The sequence below is a fragment of the Mobula birostris genome, chromosome 1, assembly GCF_030028105.1.
Source record: "Mobula birostris isolate sMobBir1 chromosome 1, sMobBir1.hap1, whole genome shotgun sequence".
Lineage (NCBI taxonomy): Eukaryota > Metazoa > Chordata > Chondrichthyes > Myliobatiformes > Myliobatidae > Mobula > Mobula birostris.
This window is the reverse complement of record NC_092370.1, coordinates 34,714,040-34,738,356: the sequence shown is the minus strand read 5'-3', so window position 1 is coordinate 34,738,356 and position 24,317 is coordinate 34,714,040. Positions and strand designations below refer to the sequence as shown.

At 40.5% G+C, this 24,317-nt stretch overlaps 1 protein-coding gene across 1 annotated transcript in view; it reads right to left on the bottom strand.

Moving 5' to 3' along the window:
• Positions 1-24,317, bottom strand: part of eya1 (EYA transcriptional coactivator and phosphatase 1) — a 197,198-nt gene that overhangs the window by 155,788 nt on the left and 17,093 nt on the right. The window contains exons 4-7 of the mRNA XM_072253224.1: positions 21,788-21,859; positions 9,810-9,873; positions 9,418-9,560; positions 9,086-9,208 (exon numbers count right to left, since the gene is read on the bottom strand). Of these exons, the coding sequence (XP_072109325.1) occupies positions 9,086-9,208; positions 9,418-9,560; positions 9,810-9,873; positions 21,788-21,859 (402 nt within the window). The remainder of the gene's footprint in view (positions 1-9,085; positions 9,209-9,417; positions 9,561-9,809; positions 9,874-21,787; positions 21,860-24,317) is intronic.

The following is a 24,317-nucleotide window of genomic DNA, read 5'->3' as shown; positions in this document are numbered from 1 at the left end:
AATAGTTTTTTTTAAAAGAAATTAGGGAGAAACGTTATAGCACATAATATGCATGTTTTTGTGCTAGAGAAATAAAACCTCCAAAATGAAGAATCTGAACAGGTAGTTAACCTATTTCAAGACTATTCTTAGACATACTGTAGCTATACTACCATTATGTTCCTGTTAAAAGTCTATAAGCTGAAAAGTCACATTGCTTGAACATCTAATAACACACATCAAAGTTGCTGGTGAATGCAGCAGGCCAGGCAGCATCTCTAGGAGGAGGTACAGTCGGCGTTTCAGGCCGAGACCCTTCATCAGGACTCGGCCTGAAAGGTCGACTGTACCGCCTCCTAGAGATGCTGCCTGGCCTGCCGCGTTCACCAGCAAATTTGATGTGTGTTGCTTGAATTTCCAGCATCTGCAGAATTCCTCGTGTTTGCTTGAACATCTGATGGTGTTACTTGATCTTGTTAGGAAAGTATGATTGGAAAATAACCCATGCCGAAGCACCTTGGTCAAGCAAGTGTCTACTGGTCATGATATACTGTCAAGTCTTCATCCACCACCTCCACAAGGATGTGGAGAATGTCAGTTGAAAATGTACACCAGTACTATTGCTAATTTTTGTCAAGCTATCTTGAATGATTAAGAAAAAAGTTAAAATTAAACCAAAAGGAAACAACATATTAAACATGTAATCTAAACATTAAGAAATAATGTGTAATGCAAAATATTTGACACTGCAAGAAAAATTATAAGAGTGTTTCTGCAGGTGCTCCAGATTATACAGGCATAAAATAATGCTACCATGATAGAGTAACTTGTCAGAAAGCTCAGTCAACTAAGAATTCAACTCTTAACTATGTCATAGTCTCCCAGAACGTTTCATTCCATTGAATAACAAGGCTACTGCAATCTCAACACAAACATGTCAGAAAACATTCTAGATCAGAATCAGAACCAGGTTTAATATCATTGGCATATGTTATTAAATGTGTTGTTTTGCAGCAGCAGAACATTGCAATACATAATAAAAAAATGAAAATTACTAAGTGTATATATAAAATGAAAATTAAATAAGTACTGCAAAAGCAGAGGGAAAATTACTGAGGTAGTGTTTATTGCTTAACTGTCCATTCAGAAATCTGACACAGAGGCGAAAAAGCTGTTCCTGTAACATTGAGTGTGTGTCTTCAGGCTCCTGTACCTCCTACTTGATGGTAGCAATGAGAAGGCATGTCCTGGTGATGGGGGTCCTTAATATTGCATGCCGCCTTTTGAAGGCGTCCTAGATGCTGGGGAAGCTAGTGCCCATGATGGTGCTGGCTGAGTTTACAACTTTCTGCAGCTTCTTCCGATCCTGTTGAGTGCTGTCATAGCAATAACCTTGCACTCAATGTTAGCAAGACCAAACAGCTGATTGTGGATTTCAGAAAGGGTACAATGAGGGAATGCAACCCAATCCTTATAGAGGGATCAGAATTGGAGAGAGTGAGCAATTTCAATTTCCTGGCTATCAATATCTCTGTGGATCTAATCTGGAAGCAACATATTGATGCAGCTATAAAGAAGGCAAGATAGCACTATATTTCATTAGGAGTTTGAGATTTGGTTTGTCAACTAAACTACTTGAAAACTTCTACAAATGTACAGTGGAGAGCATTCTGACTGGCTGCATCACTGTCTGGTATATGGGGGCTCCTGCACAAGATCAAAGTAAGTTCAGAAACTTGTAAAACTAGTCAGCTCTGTCATGGTTACGAGCCTCTGTAGTATCCAATATACCTTCAAGAAGTACTGCCTTAGGAAGGGAGTGCCCATCATTAAGGACCCCCACCACCCAGGACATGTCCTCTTCTCATTGTTATCATTGGGAAGGAGGTACAGAAGTCTGAAGGCACACACTCAGTGATTCAGAAACAACTTCTTCCCCTCCGCCATCTGTTCTGAATGGACATTGAACCCAGGAACACTACCTCACTACATTATTTCTGGGTTTTTTTTTGCATTATTTAATATTGAATAGACATGTATGTGCTTAATGTAACTCAGTTTTTTTCTCTATTTATCTATCATGTATTTCAATGTACTGCTACTGTAAAGTTAACAAATTTCACAACATATGCTGGTGATATTAAATCTGATTCGGATCCCCGTGAGTGGCCCCTCCAAACCAGATGATGGTGCAAACAGTTACAATGCTCCTCATGGTACATTTGTAGAAATTAGCAAGTGTCTTTGGTGACATGACAAATCTCCTCAAACTCCTAGTGAAATATAACCGTTGTCATGTTTTCTTTATAATTGCATCAATATGTTGGGCCCAGGATAGATCCTCAGAGATGTTGACAATCAGAAACTTCAAAATGTTCATCCTTTCTACTTCTGATCCCTCAATGAGGACTGGTGTGTGTTTCCTCAACTCCCTTCCTTAAGTCCACAATCAATTCTTTGGTCTTACAGGTGTATCAAAAGCCTCTCCTCACCACACATTGTCTCTGTTTTATAAACCAGCTACCTCATCTTCAGCACTATTATCTACCTTTCCTACAATATTCCTTGCATTGAAATATAGGCAGGTCGGGATACTAGTCACACCACGCTCAACCTTTTGATTCCTAACTTGGTCTGAGATCTTACCAATATCTGCCTCTATATCCTCCTGCAACTCTGTTTAAACACCACTGCGTTGGGAAGTGTATGGTCATGCACCTTTGCAGAGGAAATGAAAGGGTTGACTATTTTCTAAATGGAGAGAAAATACAAAAATCTGAGGTGCAAGGAGATTTTGGAGTAAGGTGAAAATAAATCCCAAGGGTTTCTACCATTACATTAATAGCAAAAGGATAGTGAGGGATAAAATTGGTCCCTTAGAGAATCAGAATGGACAGCTATGTGTGGAGCCAAAAGAGATGAGGGAGATTCTGAACAATTTCATTTCTTCGGTATTCACTAAGGAGAAGGATATTGAATTGTGTAAGATAAGGAAAACAGGTAGGGAAGTTATGGAAATTATGATGATTAAAGAAGAGGAAGTACTGGAGCTTTTAAGGAATATAGAGGTGGATAAGTCTCCGGGTCCTGACAGGATATTCCCTAGGGCCTTGAGGGAAGTTAGTGTGGAAATAGCAGGGGCTCTGACAGAAATATTTCAAATTTCATTAGAAACAGGGATGGTGCCGGAGGATTGGCGTATTGCTCATGTTGTTCCATTGTTTAAAAAGGGTTCTAAGACTAAACCTAGCAATTATCGGCCTGTGAGTTTGACGTCAGTGGTGGGTAAATTGATGGAAAGTATTCTTAGAGATGGTATATATAATTATCTGGATAGACAGGGTCTGATTAGGAACAGTCAACATGGATTTGTACGTGGAAGGTCATGTTTGACAAATCTTATTGAATTTTTTGAAGAGGTTACTAGGAAAGTTGATGAGGGTAAAGTGGTGGATGTTGCCTATATGGACTTCAGTAAGGCCTTTGACAAGGTCTCACATGGAAGGTTGGTTAGGAAGGTTCAATCGTTAGGTATTAATATTGAAGTAGTAAAATGGATTCAGCAATGGCTGGATGGGAGACGCCAGAGAGTAGTGGTGAATAACTGTTTGTCAGATTGGAGGCCAGTGACTAGTGGTGTGCCTCAGGGATCTGTACTGGGTCCAATGTTATTTGTCATTTACATTAATGATCTGGATGATGGGGTGGTAAATTGGATGAGTAAGTATGCAGATGATACTAAGATAGGTGGGGTTGTGGATGATGAGGTAGATTTTCAAAGCTTGCAGAGAGATTTAGGCCAGTTAGAAGAGTGGGTTGAAAGCTGGCAGATGGAGTTTAATCTGATAAATGTGAGATGCCACATTTTGGTAGAACTAATCAAAATAGGACATACATGGTAAATGGTAGGGCATTGAAGAATGCAATAGAACAGACGGATCTAGGAATAATGGTGTATAGTTCCCTGAAGGTGGAATCTCATGTGGATAGGGTGGTGAAGAAAGCTTTTGGTATGCTGGCCTTTATAAATCAGAGCATTGCGTATAGGAGTTGGGATGTAATGTTGAAATTGTACACGGCATTGGTGAGGCCAAATTTGGAGTATTGTGTACAGTCCTGGTCACTGAATTATAGGAAAGATGTCAACAAATTAGAGAGAGTACAGAGAAGATTTACTAGAATGTTACCTGGGTTTCATCACCTAAGTTACAGAGAAAGGTTGAACAAGTTTATTCTTTGGAACATAGAAGGTTGAGGGGGGGCTTGATAGAGGTATTTAAAATTGTGAGGGGGATAGATAGAGTTAACTTGGATAGGCTTTTTCCATTGAAAGTGGGGGAGATTCAAACAAGAGGACATGAGTTGAGAGTTAAAGGGCAAAAGTTTAGGGGTAACATGAGGGGGAACTTCTTTCCTCAGAGAGTGGTAGCTGTGTGGAATGAGCTTTCAGCAGAAGTGGTTGAGGCAGGTTCGATGTTGTCATTTATAGTTAAATTGGACAGCTATATGGACAGGAAAGGAATGGAGGGTTATGGGCTGAGTGCAGGTCGGTGGGACTAGGTGAGATTAGGAGTTCGGCACAGACTAGAAGGGCCGAGATGGCCTCTCTCCGTGCTGTAATTGTTATATGGTTATATGGTTTATATGATGGTAGCATTAATTTCAAAAGGACTAGAATATAAAAGCAAGGATGTAATGTTGAGACTTTATAAAGCACTGGTGAGGCCTCACTTGGAGTATTGTGTACATGTTTTGGCCCCTTATCCTAGAAAGGATGCGCTGAAACTGGAGATGGTTTAAAGCAGGTTCTCGAAAATGATTCCAGGATTGAATAGCTTGTCATCTGAAGAGTGTTTGATGGCTCTGGGCCTGTAATAAGTGGAATTTAGAAGAATGAGGGGTGGCTTAATTGGAACTTATCGAATGGTGAAAGGTCCTGATAGAGTGGATGTAGTGAGGATATTTCCTATGGTGGGGGATTCGAAGAACAGAGCATACAGCCTCAAAACAGAAGGGCATTCTTTTAGAACGGAGATGAGGAGGAATTTCTTTAGCCAGAGAGTGGTGAATCTGTGGCATTTGTTGCCACAGACAGCTGTGGAGGCCAAGTCTTTATGTACATTTAAGGTAGAGTTTGATAGATTCTTGATTGGTCAGGGCATGAAGGGATACAGGGAGAAGGCAGAGATTGGGGCTGAGAGGAAAATTGGATCAGCCATGATGAAATGGTGGAGCAGACTCAATGGGCCAAATGGCCTAATTCTGCTCCTATATCTTACAGTCTTATGGTATGATTGTCGCACTTTTGAAGCAGGTGGGAACCTCCGACTGCAGCAGTGAGAGACTGAAGATGTCCTTGAACACTTCCATCAGTTGATTGGCATACATTTTCAAAGCTATGCCAGGTACATCACCAGGGCCTGACACCTTGCGAGGCTTCATCTTCTTGAAAGACGGTCTGAAGTAGGTCTCTGAGACTGAGATCACAGAATAACCAGATGCTATCGAATTATTGATCTGCTAATGCAAACCAATTAATTATCTCAGGTTTCCACTACCACTCTGTTTAACATGCCTCTTCGTTTTCCTCCAAATCTGATCATCCACATTCATTTCTGTTGAACTACAGAGTCAATTTTTTTTTAACAGAAAAATAAACAGCATTTCCACTATGACGATAGACATTACGCAACATATATGCTACCAAGTCCACAGAGGGTGGACATCTGAAAATGTTGTCAGTGGTTCACCAACTGTGCAAAACTGCAGTGATTCTGCACGATATGAATGGAAATCTACACGAACATCAACCTGTCACGTGGATGTTTCTCTACTCATTTCAGTGGAGGAAATAGCAACAAATGATCTTGAGAACTGTCAATTAATTTGTCCTTCATTAAACAACATTTTAGTGTTTTGGGAATTTTCAGTTCTTTTAAGTTTTATTTTAATAGTACTTGCGTCAGAAATACTCAAGAGTATTTGACAACTTGGAGAGTTCTGTATTAAGATGGAGGCATGGTTTAACCGAGCTGTCAAAGTTTATTTCACCTCCCTCATGGGTGGGCTGGTTTAAGCTGCACAGGATCTCACTGTACTGCTGCACACCCTTTTGATTCACAAGTCCTTGCCGCAAGGGGTTCAGCTGACTTTCCAGTACATGTTCTGCTTCCAGGATTGTTTCAGATCAGTTCAAAATGGATTTGGAAGTCAGCAGAGAGTGGCGCAGCTGACAGTAAATTCTGCCTCAGTTTGTTCTGTGATTATTGCATCCTCAGTTAAAAATTTCCCACTAATTTCTTTACATAATTTAGTATTTTATTGTTACAGTCAAACTATGTGACCTGAAATAGATTTTTTTTAAACTTGCTTCTTTCATTTACTGTACTCCCTATCACTTCAATCCACACTGTAATTATCATGTTCTTATTAAGTCCAGATGTTGCTGTTTCCCTTATCATTATATTATTGTTTTAAATAAAACAATACCTCCCTATGGTCTATTTTCTCTTTCTTTATATATTAATCCATGTGGCAGATATTTTTAGGCTTATTTTCAAATCTGCTTTCTGTGTTTTTCGTGTGCAGCAGAACTAGATGCCCAAGGCTCTCTGAGATTGGGCCTCATCCTTATTAACATAAATCTGCTGAACTGCGGGTGCCAGTCAGGCAGCCAAAGTTTTCTGCTCTCCACCACAGAAATGTGCTTTTTCTGCATCATTGGCTGTCACGCTTGGGTAGGTCCATGGAGGTTGCTAGGAGAATGAGAGGCAGATGACATTGGGAGGGGATGGCCCACAGAACTAGTGTGGAGTACTTGTCTTCAAGTTCTGACAAGCACAGTCTGGCCTTTGTTGGAAGTTCTATAAAGGACTGTGGGTTAGGCAGTAGCAAGAGCATGGAAAGCCAAGGCATGAGCACCCTTTGGTGCTAACACAGATACAAGAGATAAGGATGTTAATCATGCAAATTGCTGAATGGCCATTACAAGTTAATGTTTAGGAAGTGACAAACATCCGTTGAAGCTGAGGTGGCAATTGGTTGTAATTAAAAAACCTTAAATACAGGACCGAATATACTCTTACTGTTCTTCTTTTACACATTAAAGTAAGTGAAAGGGCTCAATGTTTTCTTCACCACCTTGTCTGTCGCTATGCAGTTTTTCTTTGCTATAATTCCACATATGATGATGGTGATGATGATGATGTCGACTCAGGCCTGAGAGGCCAGCGTCGGGCATTTCCATGCCTTATGAGGCGCGATCGGAAGGCTGTGTGGGATGCCTATGTATTCTATATAGCTTGTATCATAATATTTTCACTTCCAATGAATCATCTATTCTTCCTATCACCTTTTGTACTAATCTCTGTTGCCTTGACTTTTGTCTGTAACCCATTATCTATTGGAATTCACAGTCATGATCTTCCCTCATTGCACTCAACGTCAGTAAGAACAAAGACCGTGGACTTCAGAAAGGGTAGGACAAAGAAACACACAGTCCTCAAGAAGGGATCAGAAGTGGAAAGAGCGAACAATTTCAAGTTCCTGGGAGTCAACATCCTGGGCCCAAGTTATCAAAGCAGTTACAAAGAAGGCACAGCGTCGTCTACATTTCATTGGGTGTTTGAGGAGACACGCGTTGAAGACACTCACCAAAGACACTCACAGATTTCTACAGACGTACCGTGGAGAACATTCTGACTGGCTGCATCACTATCTGGTATGGGGTGGTGGTGAGGGGAGGAGGGCGATGAGGGAACTACTGCATAGGATCGAAATGAGCTGCAGAAAGTTGTAAACTTAGTCAGCTCCATCTGTCACAGAATTCCATATGATGGACGTTTATCACGGGTAGGGAGAATGAGGTAGGTCTTTCATGCAACTTGCCGTTTTAGAGACTTAAACTGAAGAGTTATGTTAATTCTGTTGTGAAATGGAAATTTCATGGTCTGGAGTAGTTGAATCTTCCACTCCGTAATTATAAGAATTCTCCACGGTCTGTTTATGATGTAGTTCATCCACCACCGCATATGCCATAGATATGCTACACAGAACAGAACTGATAGACTTTGATTTAGAATGAAACTATGTCAAAGTTTACTATTGCATATGTCTATCCCTACTACTTCCAGCAAAAACTCCTGAAAGTGGTGGAAGGGATGGAAATTCGAGTGGGTTTGGGGTACGGGTGGAGAGCTGGTGATTGGAGTCAGAAATTAGCACAGCCTTTCAAAGGATTCTTGCCTAGAAATTCATCCTCATTGGTACTTACACTAATTGTACTGTATAGTGGTAGCTGTGCATTAAACTTGACTTCTGAAATTCAATTTCATTTAAGCAATGGAATGCAATTTCAGAAGGTCCACCAGAAAGCTCTAGCTACACTTTTGCCCAATAGTAGTTGATTCACTGGTTTACGCTGCAGATGTAGATGTAAACATACCAAGGGAAGAGAGAAGAAATAATCTTTAGATGCTATTCTGTCTTTTAACACGGCTAATTTTAGCGCTGCTGCATAGCCAAAGAATACAGATGAGTCTCCTCTACCAATCTAAAGCTGAAATCGTAATTGATATCCATCTTATCAATGATCCAATGGCTCTGTCTAATGGGAGACAAATTGTTTTCAAAGTCACAGTATGGTCTATTCACTTAGGTGAGACAATACAACACAGGTCACTGCTTGCAGCAATATTTGCTCTCTTTTTAAAGATTAACAGTCTAATTGTACTGAAACAATTTTGCTTTATATCAGATTATGACTCAATTACATATTTTTAGAATAAAGAAAATACTGCCACTTTGTATCTGGAACCCATAACAGAACAAGGCTCCTAACAGAGTATTTATTTCATGGCATTTAATACTAAAATCGATCGCAAAGTTTTGATGGCCTGTTGGTACTGCACGCCAATAACATTATCCTTCCATTCAGTCTCAATCTACGAGATTTTGAACATAAAGATACTTTAAGAGCTTATTCAGATGCAGTTTCCATGTACACCCATACAACTGTAGGTGGCAAGCTTGATCTTTAATGTTGGCATGCATTGGTTAAACAACACTTCACAATGAAATTGGATAAATGACATGAGATGGCACAGACCTTGCATTTGGTAACTGTAAGGGCCGTGGCCTGGTTGAGGTGCATTAAAGCTTGAACCATAATTTAGAAATCCCGTTGGGCCAGGAGACTGTGTTTGAGTCAATCCACCTTCAGTCTTGATGCCTGCCCATAATGCACCTATATCGGTTAATGTCATCAGATCTGTAGATTCTCATTTAAGTATATTAGAAACAGAAGAGTTATCATTTGATGTAAACAATGTTTAATGTCAAACAAATTAGAAAATTTGTTGTTAGCTGTTGAAGTTATTCTTTGCAGTAACTGACAAGGCAGAGAAATATATTTTTTATTTAAACAACTTGTCTGCTTACCATAAGATGGTATTCCGTAATGTTGGCCGGGCTGTGGGTAAGTTGCATAAGTTGCTGTTTGCTGCATTCCTGTGGCATACGGAGACTGTCCATATGATGCCATGCTTTGTGAAGGTGGAGTTGGGAGAATGTGTGGATACGACCTGTGAATTGGAGTTAAGAAAATGGTATTAATGCATAAAGCAATTCTTTTAATAGCTAATTCTGCCACTTAAGAGTATTGAATAAGATAGAAAACCATTTTTTCCCTGAAGAATGATAAATCTGCAAAGGGATGCATTGTAGAAAACTGTAGTGTTTGGGTTCAGGACATGCAAGTAAATGTGATAAAATGAAAAGGTGCTGACCAGGAGTCTAAAATGTCTTAATTTATCGAATAAAAGAGAACTTACTTGGAAGGATAAATATGTGGAGAGAAGTGATGTGTTTCCCTTGGGCTAAAACCACCACCAATTCCTGAACAGAATTTAAAAACAAATAAAATAAATCACTCGATACATAACGGAACATTTATGTATTTCAGAATTTATTTGATAACGTTCTGCAATATTATATGCACGCTTAAATCACAATGTAAGAACAAAAATTTTTGATTTCTAATCATGCTCAATTGTTAAACTTATTCCACTATACCACTAATATATGTAATATACAACTGAAGGTTTTTTAAAAAAAAGAAATTCCCCATTTTCTTCATTCCTGAGAGTAGAGAGGTGGGTACTCCAACATGTCATTAAATGGCTATCAGCTTTATGCATCAGAACACTTTATTCATAATAAAAACTATTACTTATAAGAATAAGCTGTGCAATGTTTCTTCAATCTTAGATTCATAATCAATGTACAGCATTCAGTTAGATTCCTTAAAACCAGATGAGATCTGTTGCCACTCATGTAGTCCCCTGGAGTGATGATTAAGGACCTTCCTCCCTCAGAGGAACAGGGGGAACCCGCTGCATGGGCAACAGTCAGTTCTTCTAATCTTCCCACCCAGGCTTGTGCCCTGGAGAGGACACAGTCCACTAGGGGCACAAACCCATGATCCCCTGGGATCGACAGCTGCCTAGTCGTCCCTCAACCTGGCCTTCTCTTGTCCAGCAGTGGAAGAACTCTATACAATGGTCCTTCCCCACCAAACCCATGAGGTGGCTGCACCAGGCTTCAGTGCATTGCTCAGCACATGTTCCTGCTCCATGTCCTATTTTATTTCCACTGAGTAGAGTTCAAAAAGGTCAAGTGATTAAAAGCTACCATTCTACAGCAAGTTTGGCTTGCTTTTGTTTTTAATTGTTTAGATGTTGCAATTAACTTCAGTATCACTACCTCTAGCAACTAACACAGCATAGACGAAGTAATTAACTTATAATAACTGAAGAAAGAAGGAGATTTACAAGGATGTTGCCTGGATTGGGGAGCATGCTTTATGAGAATAGGTTGAGTGAACTCGGGAGCGACAGAGTATGAGAGGTGACCTGATAGAAGTGTACAAGATGATGACAGGCATTGATCCTGTGGATATTCAGAGGCTTTTCCCCAGGGCTAAAATAGCTAGCATGAGGGGCACAGTTTTACAGTGTTTGGAAGTAGGTACAGAGGAGATGCCAGGGGTAAGTTTTTTTACGTGAGAGCGTGGAATGGGCTGCCAGTGGTGGTGGTGGAGGCGGATACGATGGGGTCTTTTAAGAGTCTCCTGGATAGGTATATGGAGCTTAGAAAAATAGAGAGCCATGGGTAACCCTCGGTAATTTCTAAGGTAAGGACATGTTCAGCATAGCTTTGTGGGCCGAAAGGCCCACGAAGCTACTTTCTATGTTTCTATGATCAACTCTATGATCTAAGAGGGCGTGGCATCTGCAGGGAGTGTATGTGACAAATTTCATGTGTGTAGCTCATATCCTTAGCTCATTAAACTAAATGAAGGTTATTTTTACCTCCGTCTTGGGAGATAACCTGTCAAGCAGGTTGCTGGCTGTTGCAGAACCTGCTTGGTTTTCCCTGACGTGGATGGAAAAGGGCACCAGATGGTGAAATACAATGGGTGGGTGATCTACTGTCAGCAAGACAAATGTGACCCCAGTGCACAGAAAAACATGAAATATATACTCTTCATACATTCCCACAGAGTGCTGCACAATACTGTACTTGTGAACATGGAGCGGAGAGCGAGCTTGTAAATCTAGCGGGAGCAAAGGATGTTGGGAATGGTGTGAGTAGAGCACTGCTTGTGGGGGAGAGGGGGAGGGACAGGTGGCAGAATAGGGGTGCCAAGGGTGGGAGGTGGTGCGGGTGCAGATACACCCAGCCCAGAGACACCAGGCAAGGACATTTAATTCCACTACTGGTTTATTGATCATGACAAAATGTTTCTCTGGTGCTCCCTGCTCCTTTCCCTCTCCCTTCCCCTTTTGCCAACCATGGTTCTATTTTCCCTGCCCCCTTCCCACTCTCAGTCCACAATGAGAACCATATCAGAATCAGGTTTATCATCACTCACATGTGTCATGAAATTTGTTTATTTTTGCGGCAGCAGTACAGTGCAATACATAAAATTACTACAGTACTGTGCAAAAGTCTTAGGCACCATCACTAATGTATATATGCTTGTCTGTACATAGTCTAACAGTGAGAAATTACATTTTGTATCCACTAGTATTAAATTCATGATACAGACTGGATGAGAAGTGCAGTGAACTATCGCCAGAAGCTTAGCACTTCAGGGGCAATTTGAAAGAAGGCTGAAAAAAACATTTATGGCTTCAGAATACGCGACCAAGTTGTGCTCACAGTGGATTTCCTTTTCATCGAAGTGTCATGAAAGCACACGAACATGTATTGTACAGCTTGATAACCATGTCAAAAGAATTGCTTTGTCTTCTATACAAGTAATTTCAACATTGGTGGTGGGGGTGGGAGGACGATTAGAAAAGATGATTTTTCTTACTTTTTTAAAATTATTTTCTTAGTTCAAGTTGATTTATAAGGATTATTTTTAAAAATTTTCTTATAATTATTTAGGTCACATTGCTTTTAAATACAAGACTATAAGACATAGGAGCAGAATTAGGTCATTTGGCCCATTGAGTCTGCTCCGCCATTTCAATTTTCCTTTCCGCCCCAATCTCCCATCTTCTCCTTGTATCCCTTCATGCCCTGACCAATCAAGAATCTATTAGTCTCTGCCTTAAATATACATAAAGACTTGGACTCCATAGCTGCCTGTGGCAAAGAATTCCACAGATTCACCACTCTCTGGCTAAAGAAATTCCTCCTTATCTTCATTCTATAAGGATGTCCCTCTATTCTGAGGCTGTGTCCTCCGGTCTTAGACTCTCCCACCATAGGAAACATCCTCTTCACATCCAGCCTATCAAGGCTTTTCACCATTCAACAGGTTTCGATGAGGTCACCCCTCATTCTTCTGAATTCTAGAGAATATAGGCCCAGAGCCATCAAACGCTCTTCATATGACAAACAATTCAATCCTGGAATCACTTTCATGACCGCTGAACCCTCACCACTTTCAGCACATGCTTTCTAAGATAAGGGGCCTCACCAATGCTTTATAAAATTTCAACATTACATCCTTACTTTTATATTATAGTCCTCTTGAAACGTATGTTAACATTGCATTTGCCTTCTTCAACACACACTCAACCTGCAAATTAACCTTTAGGGAATCCTGCACAAGGACTCCCAAGTCCCTTTGCACCTCAGTTTTTTGTATTTTCTCTACATTTTGAAAAGTCAACATTTTCATTTTTCTACCAAAGTGCATGAAATGGTATTCCACCTGCCATTTCTTTGCCCATTCTCCTTACCTGTCTAAGGACTTCTATAGCCGTTCTACTCCCTCAAAATGACCTGCTCCTCCACCTACCTTCATATCGTCTGCAAACTTTGCAACAAAGCCATCAATACCATATTCCAAATCATTGACATACAAGGTAAAAAGAATCGGTCCCAACACAGACCCCTGAGGAACACCACTAATCACCGGCAGCCTTTATTTCTACTCCCTTTATTTCTACTCTTTGCCTCCTGCCAATCAGCCACTGTTTTATCCATGCTAGAATCTTTCTTGTAATAACATAGGCTCATAGCTTGTTAAGGTGCCACACATAAGGCTGTTAAGCAGCCTCATGTGTGGCACCTTGTCAAAGGTCTTCTGAAAATCCAAGTACACAACATCCACTGATTCTCCCTCGTCTATTCTGCTTGTTAACTCTTCAAAAAATTCCAACAGATTTGTCAGGCAAGATTTTCCATTGAGGAAACCATGCTGACTACAGCCTATTTTATCATGTGCCTCCAAATACCCTGAGACCTCCTCTTGAATAATCAACTCCAACATCTTCCCAACCACTGAGGTGTGACTAATTAGCATATAGTTTCCTTTCTTCTACCTCTCTCCCTTGAAGTGCAGTGTGACATTTGCAATTCTCCAGTCTTCATGAACCATTCCAGAATCTAGTTATTCTTGGAAGATCATTACTAATGCCACCATGATCTCTTCAGCCAGCTCTTTCAAAACACAGGGGTGTTCACCATCTAGTCCAGGTGACTTTAGATCTTTCAGTTTCCCAAGAAGTAATAAGTATCTCTAATTATTTGACAACAGTTAAAGGTCCTTGACAGCAATGAGTTGTCAAACACCTTCAGGGTGGGAGGACTCTTAGGATCTGCCGGCTGAGGTCTAGTTTCCACTTACTCCACTTTGCTGCGCAACTAAAAGTCTGCAAAAGGCAAATGTGGCTGCAGAAATGGGTGTGGCAAGCTCAGGCAACAGGCCCAATCAGGCGCATCCCACCAAATGACAGGAGGATAGAAACAGAACTCATTGGAATGCAGTGCAGATGGGACTTGTGGTCAAGCAAATGCAGAGTCATTTGTCTTAAAAAAATTGAAGCTGACAGAAAAACAGCAAATGTTAAATACAAACACATTCTCTTCTTCAGCAAGCCAACCCCTTGCCAGGCTCCCCTCATCCTAGGCCTGATCCCATACATCCCTACAATTTTCCACATTCCCCTTTATCATCAGAATTAGCTTTTACTCACTTGACCCTGTTTCTATTAAACTCCTGACATCATTAATAGGAGCATTCCTTGCTTTTGACCTACAAGTGATGTTTACAAGTCCCAAGGAAGGTAGAAAAGTGTGGAGGTCAAAACATCAAAGCATTCTCATTATTAGGTGGTATCTACGAAAACACATACAGGCGACGTTTGCACTATGGGGACGTGGGACTGCATTCCTAGATAACAGGAGGTTTCATAATTTTCTATAATACAAAGCTGCGTCATCAATGCATACAATAAGAAATGAAAATTGGAAAAAATGGGTTAATTTATTACACACACACACACACACACACACACACAGAGAACTTGTAACCTAAATGGCTCTGTCATGGGAGTCACTTGCATGCAGAATCAAAGTCGTTTACTTTTTACTTAAAGATACAACAGGATAACAGGTCCTTCTGGCCCAGTGAGGCTGTGTTACCCAATTGCACTCAGGAGACCAACTAAGCTACTAACCTGTACATTTTTGGAATGGGGAGGAAACCAGAATTCCAAAAGGAAACCCACATGGTTACAATGAGAATGTAGAAACACTTACAGACAGCAGCAGGAATTGAACCCTGGTCTCTGGTGCTATAAAGCAATTACACTAACTGCTATGCTACTGTGCTGCCCCCAAATTATGCTGCTCCCAAATTATGCTGCTATCATGCATTTTCAAAGCTAATGGCTAAGGTTTTTCAAAAATTCATGGGCATGATCTCCTTTACTTGTGTTGATAACAATCAAGGCTTTGGTTTCATACTCAATCAGAGTGAGAATCAGGTTTATTATCACCAGCGTGTGACGTGAAATTTGTTAACTTAGCAGCTGCGGTTCAGTGCAATACGTAATCTAGCAGAGAGAAAAAATAATAATAAGTAAAACAAACCAAAACATAATAATAAATAAACAAGTAAATCAATTACGTATATTGAACAGGTTTTTAAAAATGTGCAAAAACAGAAATACTGTATATTAAAAAAGTGAGGTGGTGTCCAAAGCTTCAATGTCCATTTAGGAATCAGGTGGCAGAGGGGAAGAAGCTGTTCCTGAATCACTGAGTGTGTGCCTTCAGGCTTCTGTACCTCCTACTGGTGGTACCAGTGAGAAAAGGATATGCCCTGGGTGCTGGAGGTCCTTAATAATGGACGCTGTCTTTCTGAGACACTGCTCCATAAAGGTGTTCTGGGTACTTTGTAGGCTAGTGCCCAAGATGGAGCTGACTAGATTTACAACCTTCTGTAGCTTCCGGTCCTGTGCAATAGCCCCTCCATACCAGACAGTGATGCAGCCTGTCAGAATGCTCTCCACGGTACAACTATAGAAGTTTTTGAGTGTATTTGTTGACATGTCAAATCTCTTCAAACTCCTAAAAAAAATATAGCCGCTGGCTTGCTTTCTTTATAACTACGTCAATATGTTGGGACCAGGTTAGATCCTCAGAGATTTTGACACCCAGGAACTTGAAGCTGCTCACTCTCTCCATTTCTGATCCCTCTAAGAGAATTGGTATTCAACATAGAAATGTGCTTGCCATGCAGTGATGATATCAGATATTAGAACAAAGTTTCAGATTTTGTTGGTGGTGAGATATGAAATTCCTTTTAATAAAATGTTGCACCTCACCAACTTGTCAAATATTGCGGCCATGTAATTGTTGGATCTTTTGTGATGTAGCTTAGAAAGTAACATTCTCAAAGCCTGGAGGAACTCAGCAGGCCAGGCAGCATTTATGGAAATAAAAAGGGTAAACAGTCAGCATTTTGAGCTGAGGCCTTGTCTGGCCTGCTGGGTTCCTCCAGCATTTTGTGTGTGTTGCTTTGGATTTCCAGCATCTGAGAACTTTCTCGTGTTTGTTTTCATAAAGCCTTCCAGCCTTTATATATCCTGAGGTCAGCAATTGTGTCGGGTATGATAAGTTAATCACAGTGCTTCCCTATAAGGATCCTTAAAGAAAGCAGTCAATTGAATTCATGATCCTTTGAAAACTCTCTGCTGAAGTAATCACTATAGTGCCTTTCATTCACTCAGAATCATTGGGACTTACTGGCTACTTGGAGCAATGAATCTATTTTTAATTAAGAATTGTCATTTATTCTCTGCGACCTTGCTACTGTTGCAGGAGTTCATTGAAGAGCCTCTTGTCAGTGAGCAGAAACCAGTCAATGCCATTGGTCAACTTTGTGCAAAGGTTTGAAAATGATTTCATTGAAGTCCATAGTTAAGGTTTGTTGAAGCCACAGCTGAAGTGCAGAGTGTGTTCAAATGGTAATCTCTCATCATGGAATGAGTGCAATTGAACACTAATCGCAGCAGTCTGAGAATGGCCTGTCACTTGCCCAAATTAAATCCTCCTCTCTGTGCCTGTGAAATGGAATCCTTGTGAATCTCAACAAACCAAATTGGCTGACAGCACATCTAATGACCTCATATTGCCAATGTCTGCCAGAGCCCTGTTCCACTGGTACCTGTCGTACTTATTCCTCCACTTCCTCCCATGGAAGTAATGATTCCCTGATGGCAAGTTGTGCATGAGGCAGCAGGTGTAAGTAAATACCCTTGGGAAGCTATTGAAGGGTTAACTTGTAGCTGTGCAGACCCTGGAACTCCTGGGGAAATCACTGTATGAGAGCTGCAGCGCAGATCAGAGTCAGGAGCCAATAGGTGGTGGTGACAGGCTGGTCCCCCAAAAAAATGCAGCTAAAATACTCCACCCCAAAACCCCACTGTATGGATGGTCAGTTGAAATATTGGAGACAATATATACTGACCAAGATACATGACAATGACTGTGATTATTGTTCTCATTGTTAACAAGGAATCAGTTGATCAGTGGTTGGTTGGGGAAGGGTAACGGCCTTAGAAATGTGTGTAGAGCTCACAAGTTCTTAATGAGAAATTGAATCAATACTGGTGGAGAGTATCATGCTCTGAACATTGGGTTGCCTCAAATAAGTGGATGCCCCGATTAACCAATAGTCCAATTAACTGAAATCCACTACAAACAAATAAAAAGTGCAAGGATGGATATATAGATGGTCATAACATTCAGCAGTGCAAGCTCGTAATAAAACACAAACAAACAAGGTGCCATTGCCACTCTTGTGACTTTCTGAGATGATACCCCATTCAATATTCATAAGGGAACGCTGCCGAGTGGCACAGGACTATGTGCAGAAGGACACACTGAAGCTCAGTGCAGCCAATGCCAAGACTCTGTGGAGAAGCACATCTTTGCTATTGAACATGGAGGAGTTGGATAGGGAAGTCCCTCAAAAAAGGAGTTTAGTAAAAGATTGATCATCACTCTTCTAAGACGCCCTGCGTAGCTCAATCAACAACATTCATATTAAAGTTAGAGCTATTGTGAAGAAGTGGTGGCAAGTTGACTGCTTGACTACACAAGTATAGCAGCAAACTACAAAGTTACCAGCAGCATCAGCGAGTTAGCCAGTTAAAAGCACAGCTGCAGTAAATTGATTGCAATGATTAGATCGTTTTCTTTGAATGGCCAATGATCTTTCAAAATCAGATACATTTTGCCCAAATTTACCTGGCGACAGTCCAAATGAATTCTTCTGGACAGATGCAGCTAACATTGTCTGCACCAAATATCTGGAGGTGCTTTAACTTATACTGTAACCACAAATGCTAGGTCAAATTTCACAATTCTCAGAGACTGAGCATGTTTTTGTGATTGACTACTCAGCATCAATATTCAGTCACATAATGCTTAGAGACAGAACGCGGTGTGATCCAATTTTTAGTCAATCTGCTTTTGTCATATTCCCAGTGCGTATCAACCATTTACATTAAATGTTCCACTCCCATCCTCACTGCAGCTCTATTCTTCCCTGCAATCATCGTGAGAAGTCATTTGTTGGTGAGGCAGCAAGAGGCTTAAAATTAATTCGGGGTCTTTTGAACTTTTCAGCGGGTTGCAATCATAATGATCTCTTAGGCACTTGGGAGGAACCAATACAAGAGTGAGGTGTAAACGGAGCGGCCATTGTTGGAGTGGACAGTGTTAGAGTGGCCAGGCTTTGCCTGAAAGGGCTTGGGCAAGAGCAGGGGCAGGCTAGAGCTTAAACTTGAGAAGTTATATGTATATCAAGTGTTAGGCAGGATGGTAGTTAAGGCACTGGAATGCTCTTCCTGGGAAATATGTGTGTTCAAGGTACCTAGCGGTCTCCCTGATGACTACATCTGCGGGAAGTGCATCCAACCTCAGCTCCTGACTGACAAGGTCTAGGAACTGGAGCTGGATGTACTTTAGGACCATCCAAGAGGCTGAAAACTCATTAATGAGACGTTTACTGAGGTGATCACACCTAAAGTCAGGCTTCAGAGAGTAGATGGGTGACCACCAGGAGAAGTAAGAGGAATAAATAGTCAGTGTAGGGTTCCCTTGTGTCCATTCCCCACAGAAACAAGTATACCCATTTATATACTGCTGGAAGGGGGAATCACCTATCAGGGCACAGCAGCAGCAGCCAGCATAGTGGCACTGTATTCGATAAAGTCAAGCAGAGCAATTGTTATGGGGAGGGACAGGAGATTCTGTGGCCACGAAAGAGATGCCAGGATGATGGTTGCCTCCCATGCCAGAGCTGCTGCACAAGACTCTCTAGAGGAAGGATAAGAGCCAGAGGTCATGGTGCACACTGGCACAAATGACATGGGTGGAAAGGAGGATGAGGACCTGTGCAGTGGGTTTAGGGAGTTAGAAGAGAGGCTGAAGAACAGGACCTCCAAGGTAGTAATCTCTCGATCACTCTCAGTACCTTGTGCTAGCCAGGGCAGAAATAGAATGATAGTACAGATGAATGAGTGGCTGAGGGACTGGTGTAGAGGGCAGGGCTTCAGATTTCTGGACACTGAGATCCCTTCTGTGGAAGGTATGATCTCTACTAAAAGGACGGTTACACCTAAACCCGAGGGGGAACCAATATCCTTGCAAGCAGGTTTGCTAGAGCTGTTAGGGAGGGTTTAAAGTAATTTGGCAGGGGGATGGGAACAGGAGTGATTGGGCAGTTGGTATACAAGTTTTTGCAGTGTGAGACTTTGAGGAAGGACAGGAAGATGATAGGGCAAGATTGCAGTCAGTGGGATGAGTTAATGTGTAACATGGGGACAAAATCGAAAAGGGTGATAAATACAAGTCTGAAGGTATTATATTTGAATGCACGCAGTATACCGAAAACAAGAGATGATATTTTAGCACATTTAGAGATTGGAAGGTATGTCATTGTGCCTGAAAGATCATAGTTGGAAGCTTAACATCCAAGGATACACATTGTATCGAAAGGACAGGTAGGTAGGAAGAGGGACTAGGGTGGCTCTGTTGATAAAAAATGAAATCAAATCCTTAGAAAGAAGTGACACAGGATTGGAAGATGTAGAATCTTTGTGGGTAGAGTTAAAAACCAGCAAATGTAAAAATACCCTGATGGGAGTTTCGTATAGGCCTCCAAACAGTAGCCAGGATGTGGGATATAAATTACAATGGGAAATAGAAAAGGCTTGTAAAATGGGCAATATTGCAAAAGTCATGGAGGATTTTAACATGCAAATGGATTGGGAATCAGGTTGGTCCTGAATCCCAAGAGATGACATAACGGGCAGGATAGATAAGGGAGAGTCAGTGGATGTTTACTTGGATTTTCAGAAGGCCTTTCACAAGGTGCCACACATGAGACGGCTTAACAAGATAAAAGCCCATGGTATTCCAGGTGTAACCCTCAGGCTTGGAAAGCTTGTGCCATTACATTAGCCTTAGCAGTGAAACATTACAAAGAAGACATTACATTAGCAGTGAATCCTTACAGCACGTTACACTGGAAAAGTACTAGCATGGATAGAAGATTGGCTGACTGGAAGGAGGCAAAGTTTGGGTATAAAGGCTGCCTTTTCTGTTTGGCTGTTGGTGACTAGTGGTGTTCCATAGGGGTTGATATTGAGACTGCTTCTTTTTACTTTATATGTCAATGATTTGGATGACAGAATTGATGGCTTTGTAGCCAATTTTGCAGACAATACAAAGAAAGATGAAGATAGTGGTGAGGATGTAGGGAGACTGCAGAAGGTCATAGATGGATTGGGGGAATGGTCAAAGAACTGGCAGATGGAACATAGTGTTGGTAATTGTATGGTCTTGCACTTTGGAAGAAGGAATAAAGTCTTATGATATTTTCTAAATGGGGAAAATATTCAAACATCAGAACTGCAAAAGTACTTGAGAATTCTTGTGCAGGATTCCTTAAAAGTTAACTTTCAGAGTGAGTTGGCAGTAAGGAAGGCAAATGGAATGTTAGCATTCATTTTGAGAGGACTAGAATACAAGAGCAAGGATGTAATGCTGAGGCATATGGTCTCACCTACCACCTGCTAGCTTATACAACTTACCCCTCACACCCCACCTGACTGCCTTATTCTGTCCTCTGTCTTTTTCTTATGAAGGGTCTCTGCATGAAATGTCAACTGTTCCGCTGCAAAGGTGCTGCCTGACTTGTTGAGTTGCTGCAGCATTGTGTGTGTGTTGCTCAAGATGTTCAGCATCTGCAGAATCACTTCATAATATAATCGATGCTGTTCTCAAATCGTGAAAAATAGTACTGATTATAGCTCTGCTCTACAAATCCTGTCTGATATTTCTCTTTCCTAGTTTAAGATTTTAAATACAACTGCAATGATTGTATTGCTTATAGAGCTGAAGTCAGAAACCTTAAGATCTAACAACCACCACGGCTTAATGATGGATTTGCACAGTCACTAAACGATCAGGAAAGTTTCAAATCATATCCTACATTTGACAATAAAATTCTAGTTGCTACTGCCAGAGAAATATCATTATTTTTGATAATAATTAAAAGCAGCAGATATTTATTATGATGATATTACAGTTGCCCTCACCTTGTTTACCACTGGTAAAACAAACTTCAAATTATATTCAATTAAGTTATCCAAGAGTTTAAAAAAATCTCAATTGGAAATCAGTCTTATGTATATATTTTTGAGAACCTGGAAAAGGCAACAACCACAGCCATTTTGACGTTTAATGGCAACAAAGTAAAGCAATGTTTGTAATTGCATACAATTGTTCCAGAGCAGTTAAAGAAAACCTAGTTAAAAGCACAACATGAAGCAGGATTACCAATTTCATAAACATCTTTATCTTCTCAATAGAAATTCACAAGTGGAATTTCATCAAGGGCTGGATTAGGGAGATGAAACTGATAATTCTATACTTTATCTGCATTAGCTTTTCTTAATATATGGACAACGTGACATTTTATCACTCATACCTGAGAAACTGTCTAAAGACTCCTCTGCTGCTGTTGTAGCAATGCCACTACTGCTCATTGGCTCCGTTTTGACTGCAAAACATAAAGAAGAAAATGAAACCATTTTAATAAATTAAAATTGGATTTGATATTAAGTGCAGCATTAAATATATACTTAACAAAATATTAGGCTTAATTTCCCATATCACACATCTGGAGAATTACTTATAAAGACATCTGAAAGAGGGGCAAAAGAGCAGACAGCAGAACCGGCAGATAGGGCACTGGCACTAGAATTTGTACATTTTTTCCGCATTTGATTCTGCATTTAGAATGTTTTAAAAATTAATTGATTCAATATTTGTTTGAAGTTTTAGCTTTACTTCTTCCCTTACACTTCTGGTTTTTCAAAGTTCACAATTTCTGGTAATGACATTGCATGTTACATTTCCAAAAGCTGAAAACTTTCTAACTGGGAAACGCATTTCATATTTAAAAGCACAGAAGGACTTTCCTCAAGATCTCATCAAGATCTGCTGGTTCAGTGCGCTAGCATGAAGCTTAGTGCCTAGCTCTGTGAAGAGCTGATGAGTGAAAATGGGGCAGTAGTCAGATACAAGAAAAAAAAATCATATTCCTACTTTTTCAAGAATCTGCCATTGGGTAATTAACAAATCAATCTGTGTAAGGAAGTGCAAATTAGAATTTCATGCGTTTTCAAAGATCCTAAATGCTACCTTATAACATAGCCCAGCTTGACAAGCACCGGATCTAACTCATATAAACACATAGCTCTCTACACATGGAGGGGCTCCTTACCCTCTATAAACAAGGTGCATCCCAATTCATTTCTGGCCTTTCCTAAGTTAATTGACTCAAGGCAGGAAAGGATGATGATTGTACAGTTGCCCTCATCTGTTGATACAACAAAATGCAGGGCTTTGGGGAGGGATGGACAGTGAAACCCGTGGGAGCTTTCTTGCATATAGCCATTATGGACAGTAAGGGCAAACGGGCTGCTTCTCTGTAATGGTGCTGTGATTCTGGTATGAAATAATCTTCCTAGGCTCACATAAAAAACACCAGAGAACTCCCAGAACACGAGTTATTGCTCCCAGACATCAGAGGTGGAATATCAGAACAACAGATGTCCCAACATGACTTTCTAAAAATTTTATGAACACATTGCTGAACTTTGCTCTTGCAATAGATTTTTCTGTTATTGGAACATATTGGGACACCACGGTAGCAAAGCAGTTGGCACAATGCTATTATAGCTCAGGGCGTCGGAGTTTGGAGTCCAATTTCGACGTCCTCTGTAAGGGGTCTCCGCAATTCTGCCTCGTGGAATTCTCTTAGTCCTCCAGTTTCCACCCACAGCCCGAGTACGTATTGATTGGTTGTAAACTGTCACATGATTGAGTTAGGGTTAAAAATTGCGGTTATCAGGTGTCGCAGCTTGAAGGGCCGGAAGGTCCTATTCCACGCTAAATAAATAAAGCAACATTCAGAAGATCACTTCTCTTCTTGCGTCCACTCCAGAAGCTGGAGTATGAACATTGAATTGATGGATTAGTTCACATCTATCACTAAGCCAAGAATTCAAAGCCTATAAATCAAATGTTCATTTACTTTAATTCAAGGATCTTAATAAATAATAACTTAAGAGCTCTATAGCTCTTTCCCCCAGGAATTATGCTTAAATGCTTGTAAGAGCATCACCCTGTCCTCATTCTGCAGAAGATTATTTTTAAAATGATGGTTTTGTTCTACTCTTCTGTGCTTACATCAAGTGAAATGAAGTCAAAAATAAAATGAGGTTTTATGGATTTGATTAATAAGGAAATTGATATATTTTGTGCATCAGAAGATACTCTAATGCCATTTAATGAACTGAGATGTTATGAGTTTCATCCTTTAACTTGATCAAAACAACTATGGAGTCATAGAAAAGTACACCACAATAAACAGGCCCTTCAGCCCATCTAGTCCATGCCAAACCATTTAAACTGCCTACTCACATCAACCTGCACCTGGACCATAGCCCTACTATCCATGTACCTATCCAAACTTCTCTTAGACATTTACATTGAGCTTGCCAGCACTTGTGCTAGGAGCCCGTTCCACATTCCCATGGCCCATTTTTGTTTAAGATAACTTTTAAACATTGTAAGCTTGTAAGCTTAAACATTACATTTAAATGGCTCCACAGTTCATGCAGAAGAAGAAAAAAAACATTTGTTGTCCTTTGCACATGATGGCTCTAATTCCAATGTTTCAGATAGTACTGTGAAATGCCTACTCCTAACCAAAACTTCAGAAAGAGTTTTAATTCAATTGGTGCTCAAAAGACAAACCTAGACTGTATAACTTGTCAAAATTCAAAAGGTTTCTGCTAAAACAAAACACAGCACAGACCACAACATAACTTCGTGCCAAAAATATTAGATTTTTATCCAGTTTTTAATTAAAGGCCAATATGCCAGCTGAAAACCACACCCAAAGGGCACTTCAGAGAGCACAAAAAATTAACTGGATTTGTGGTTTTGTT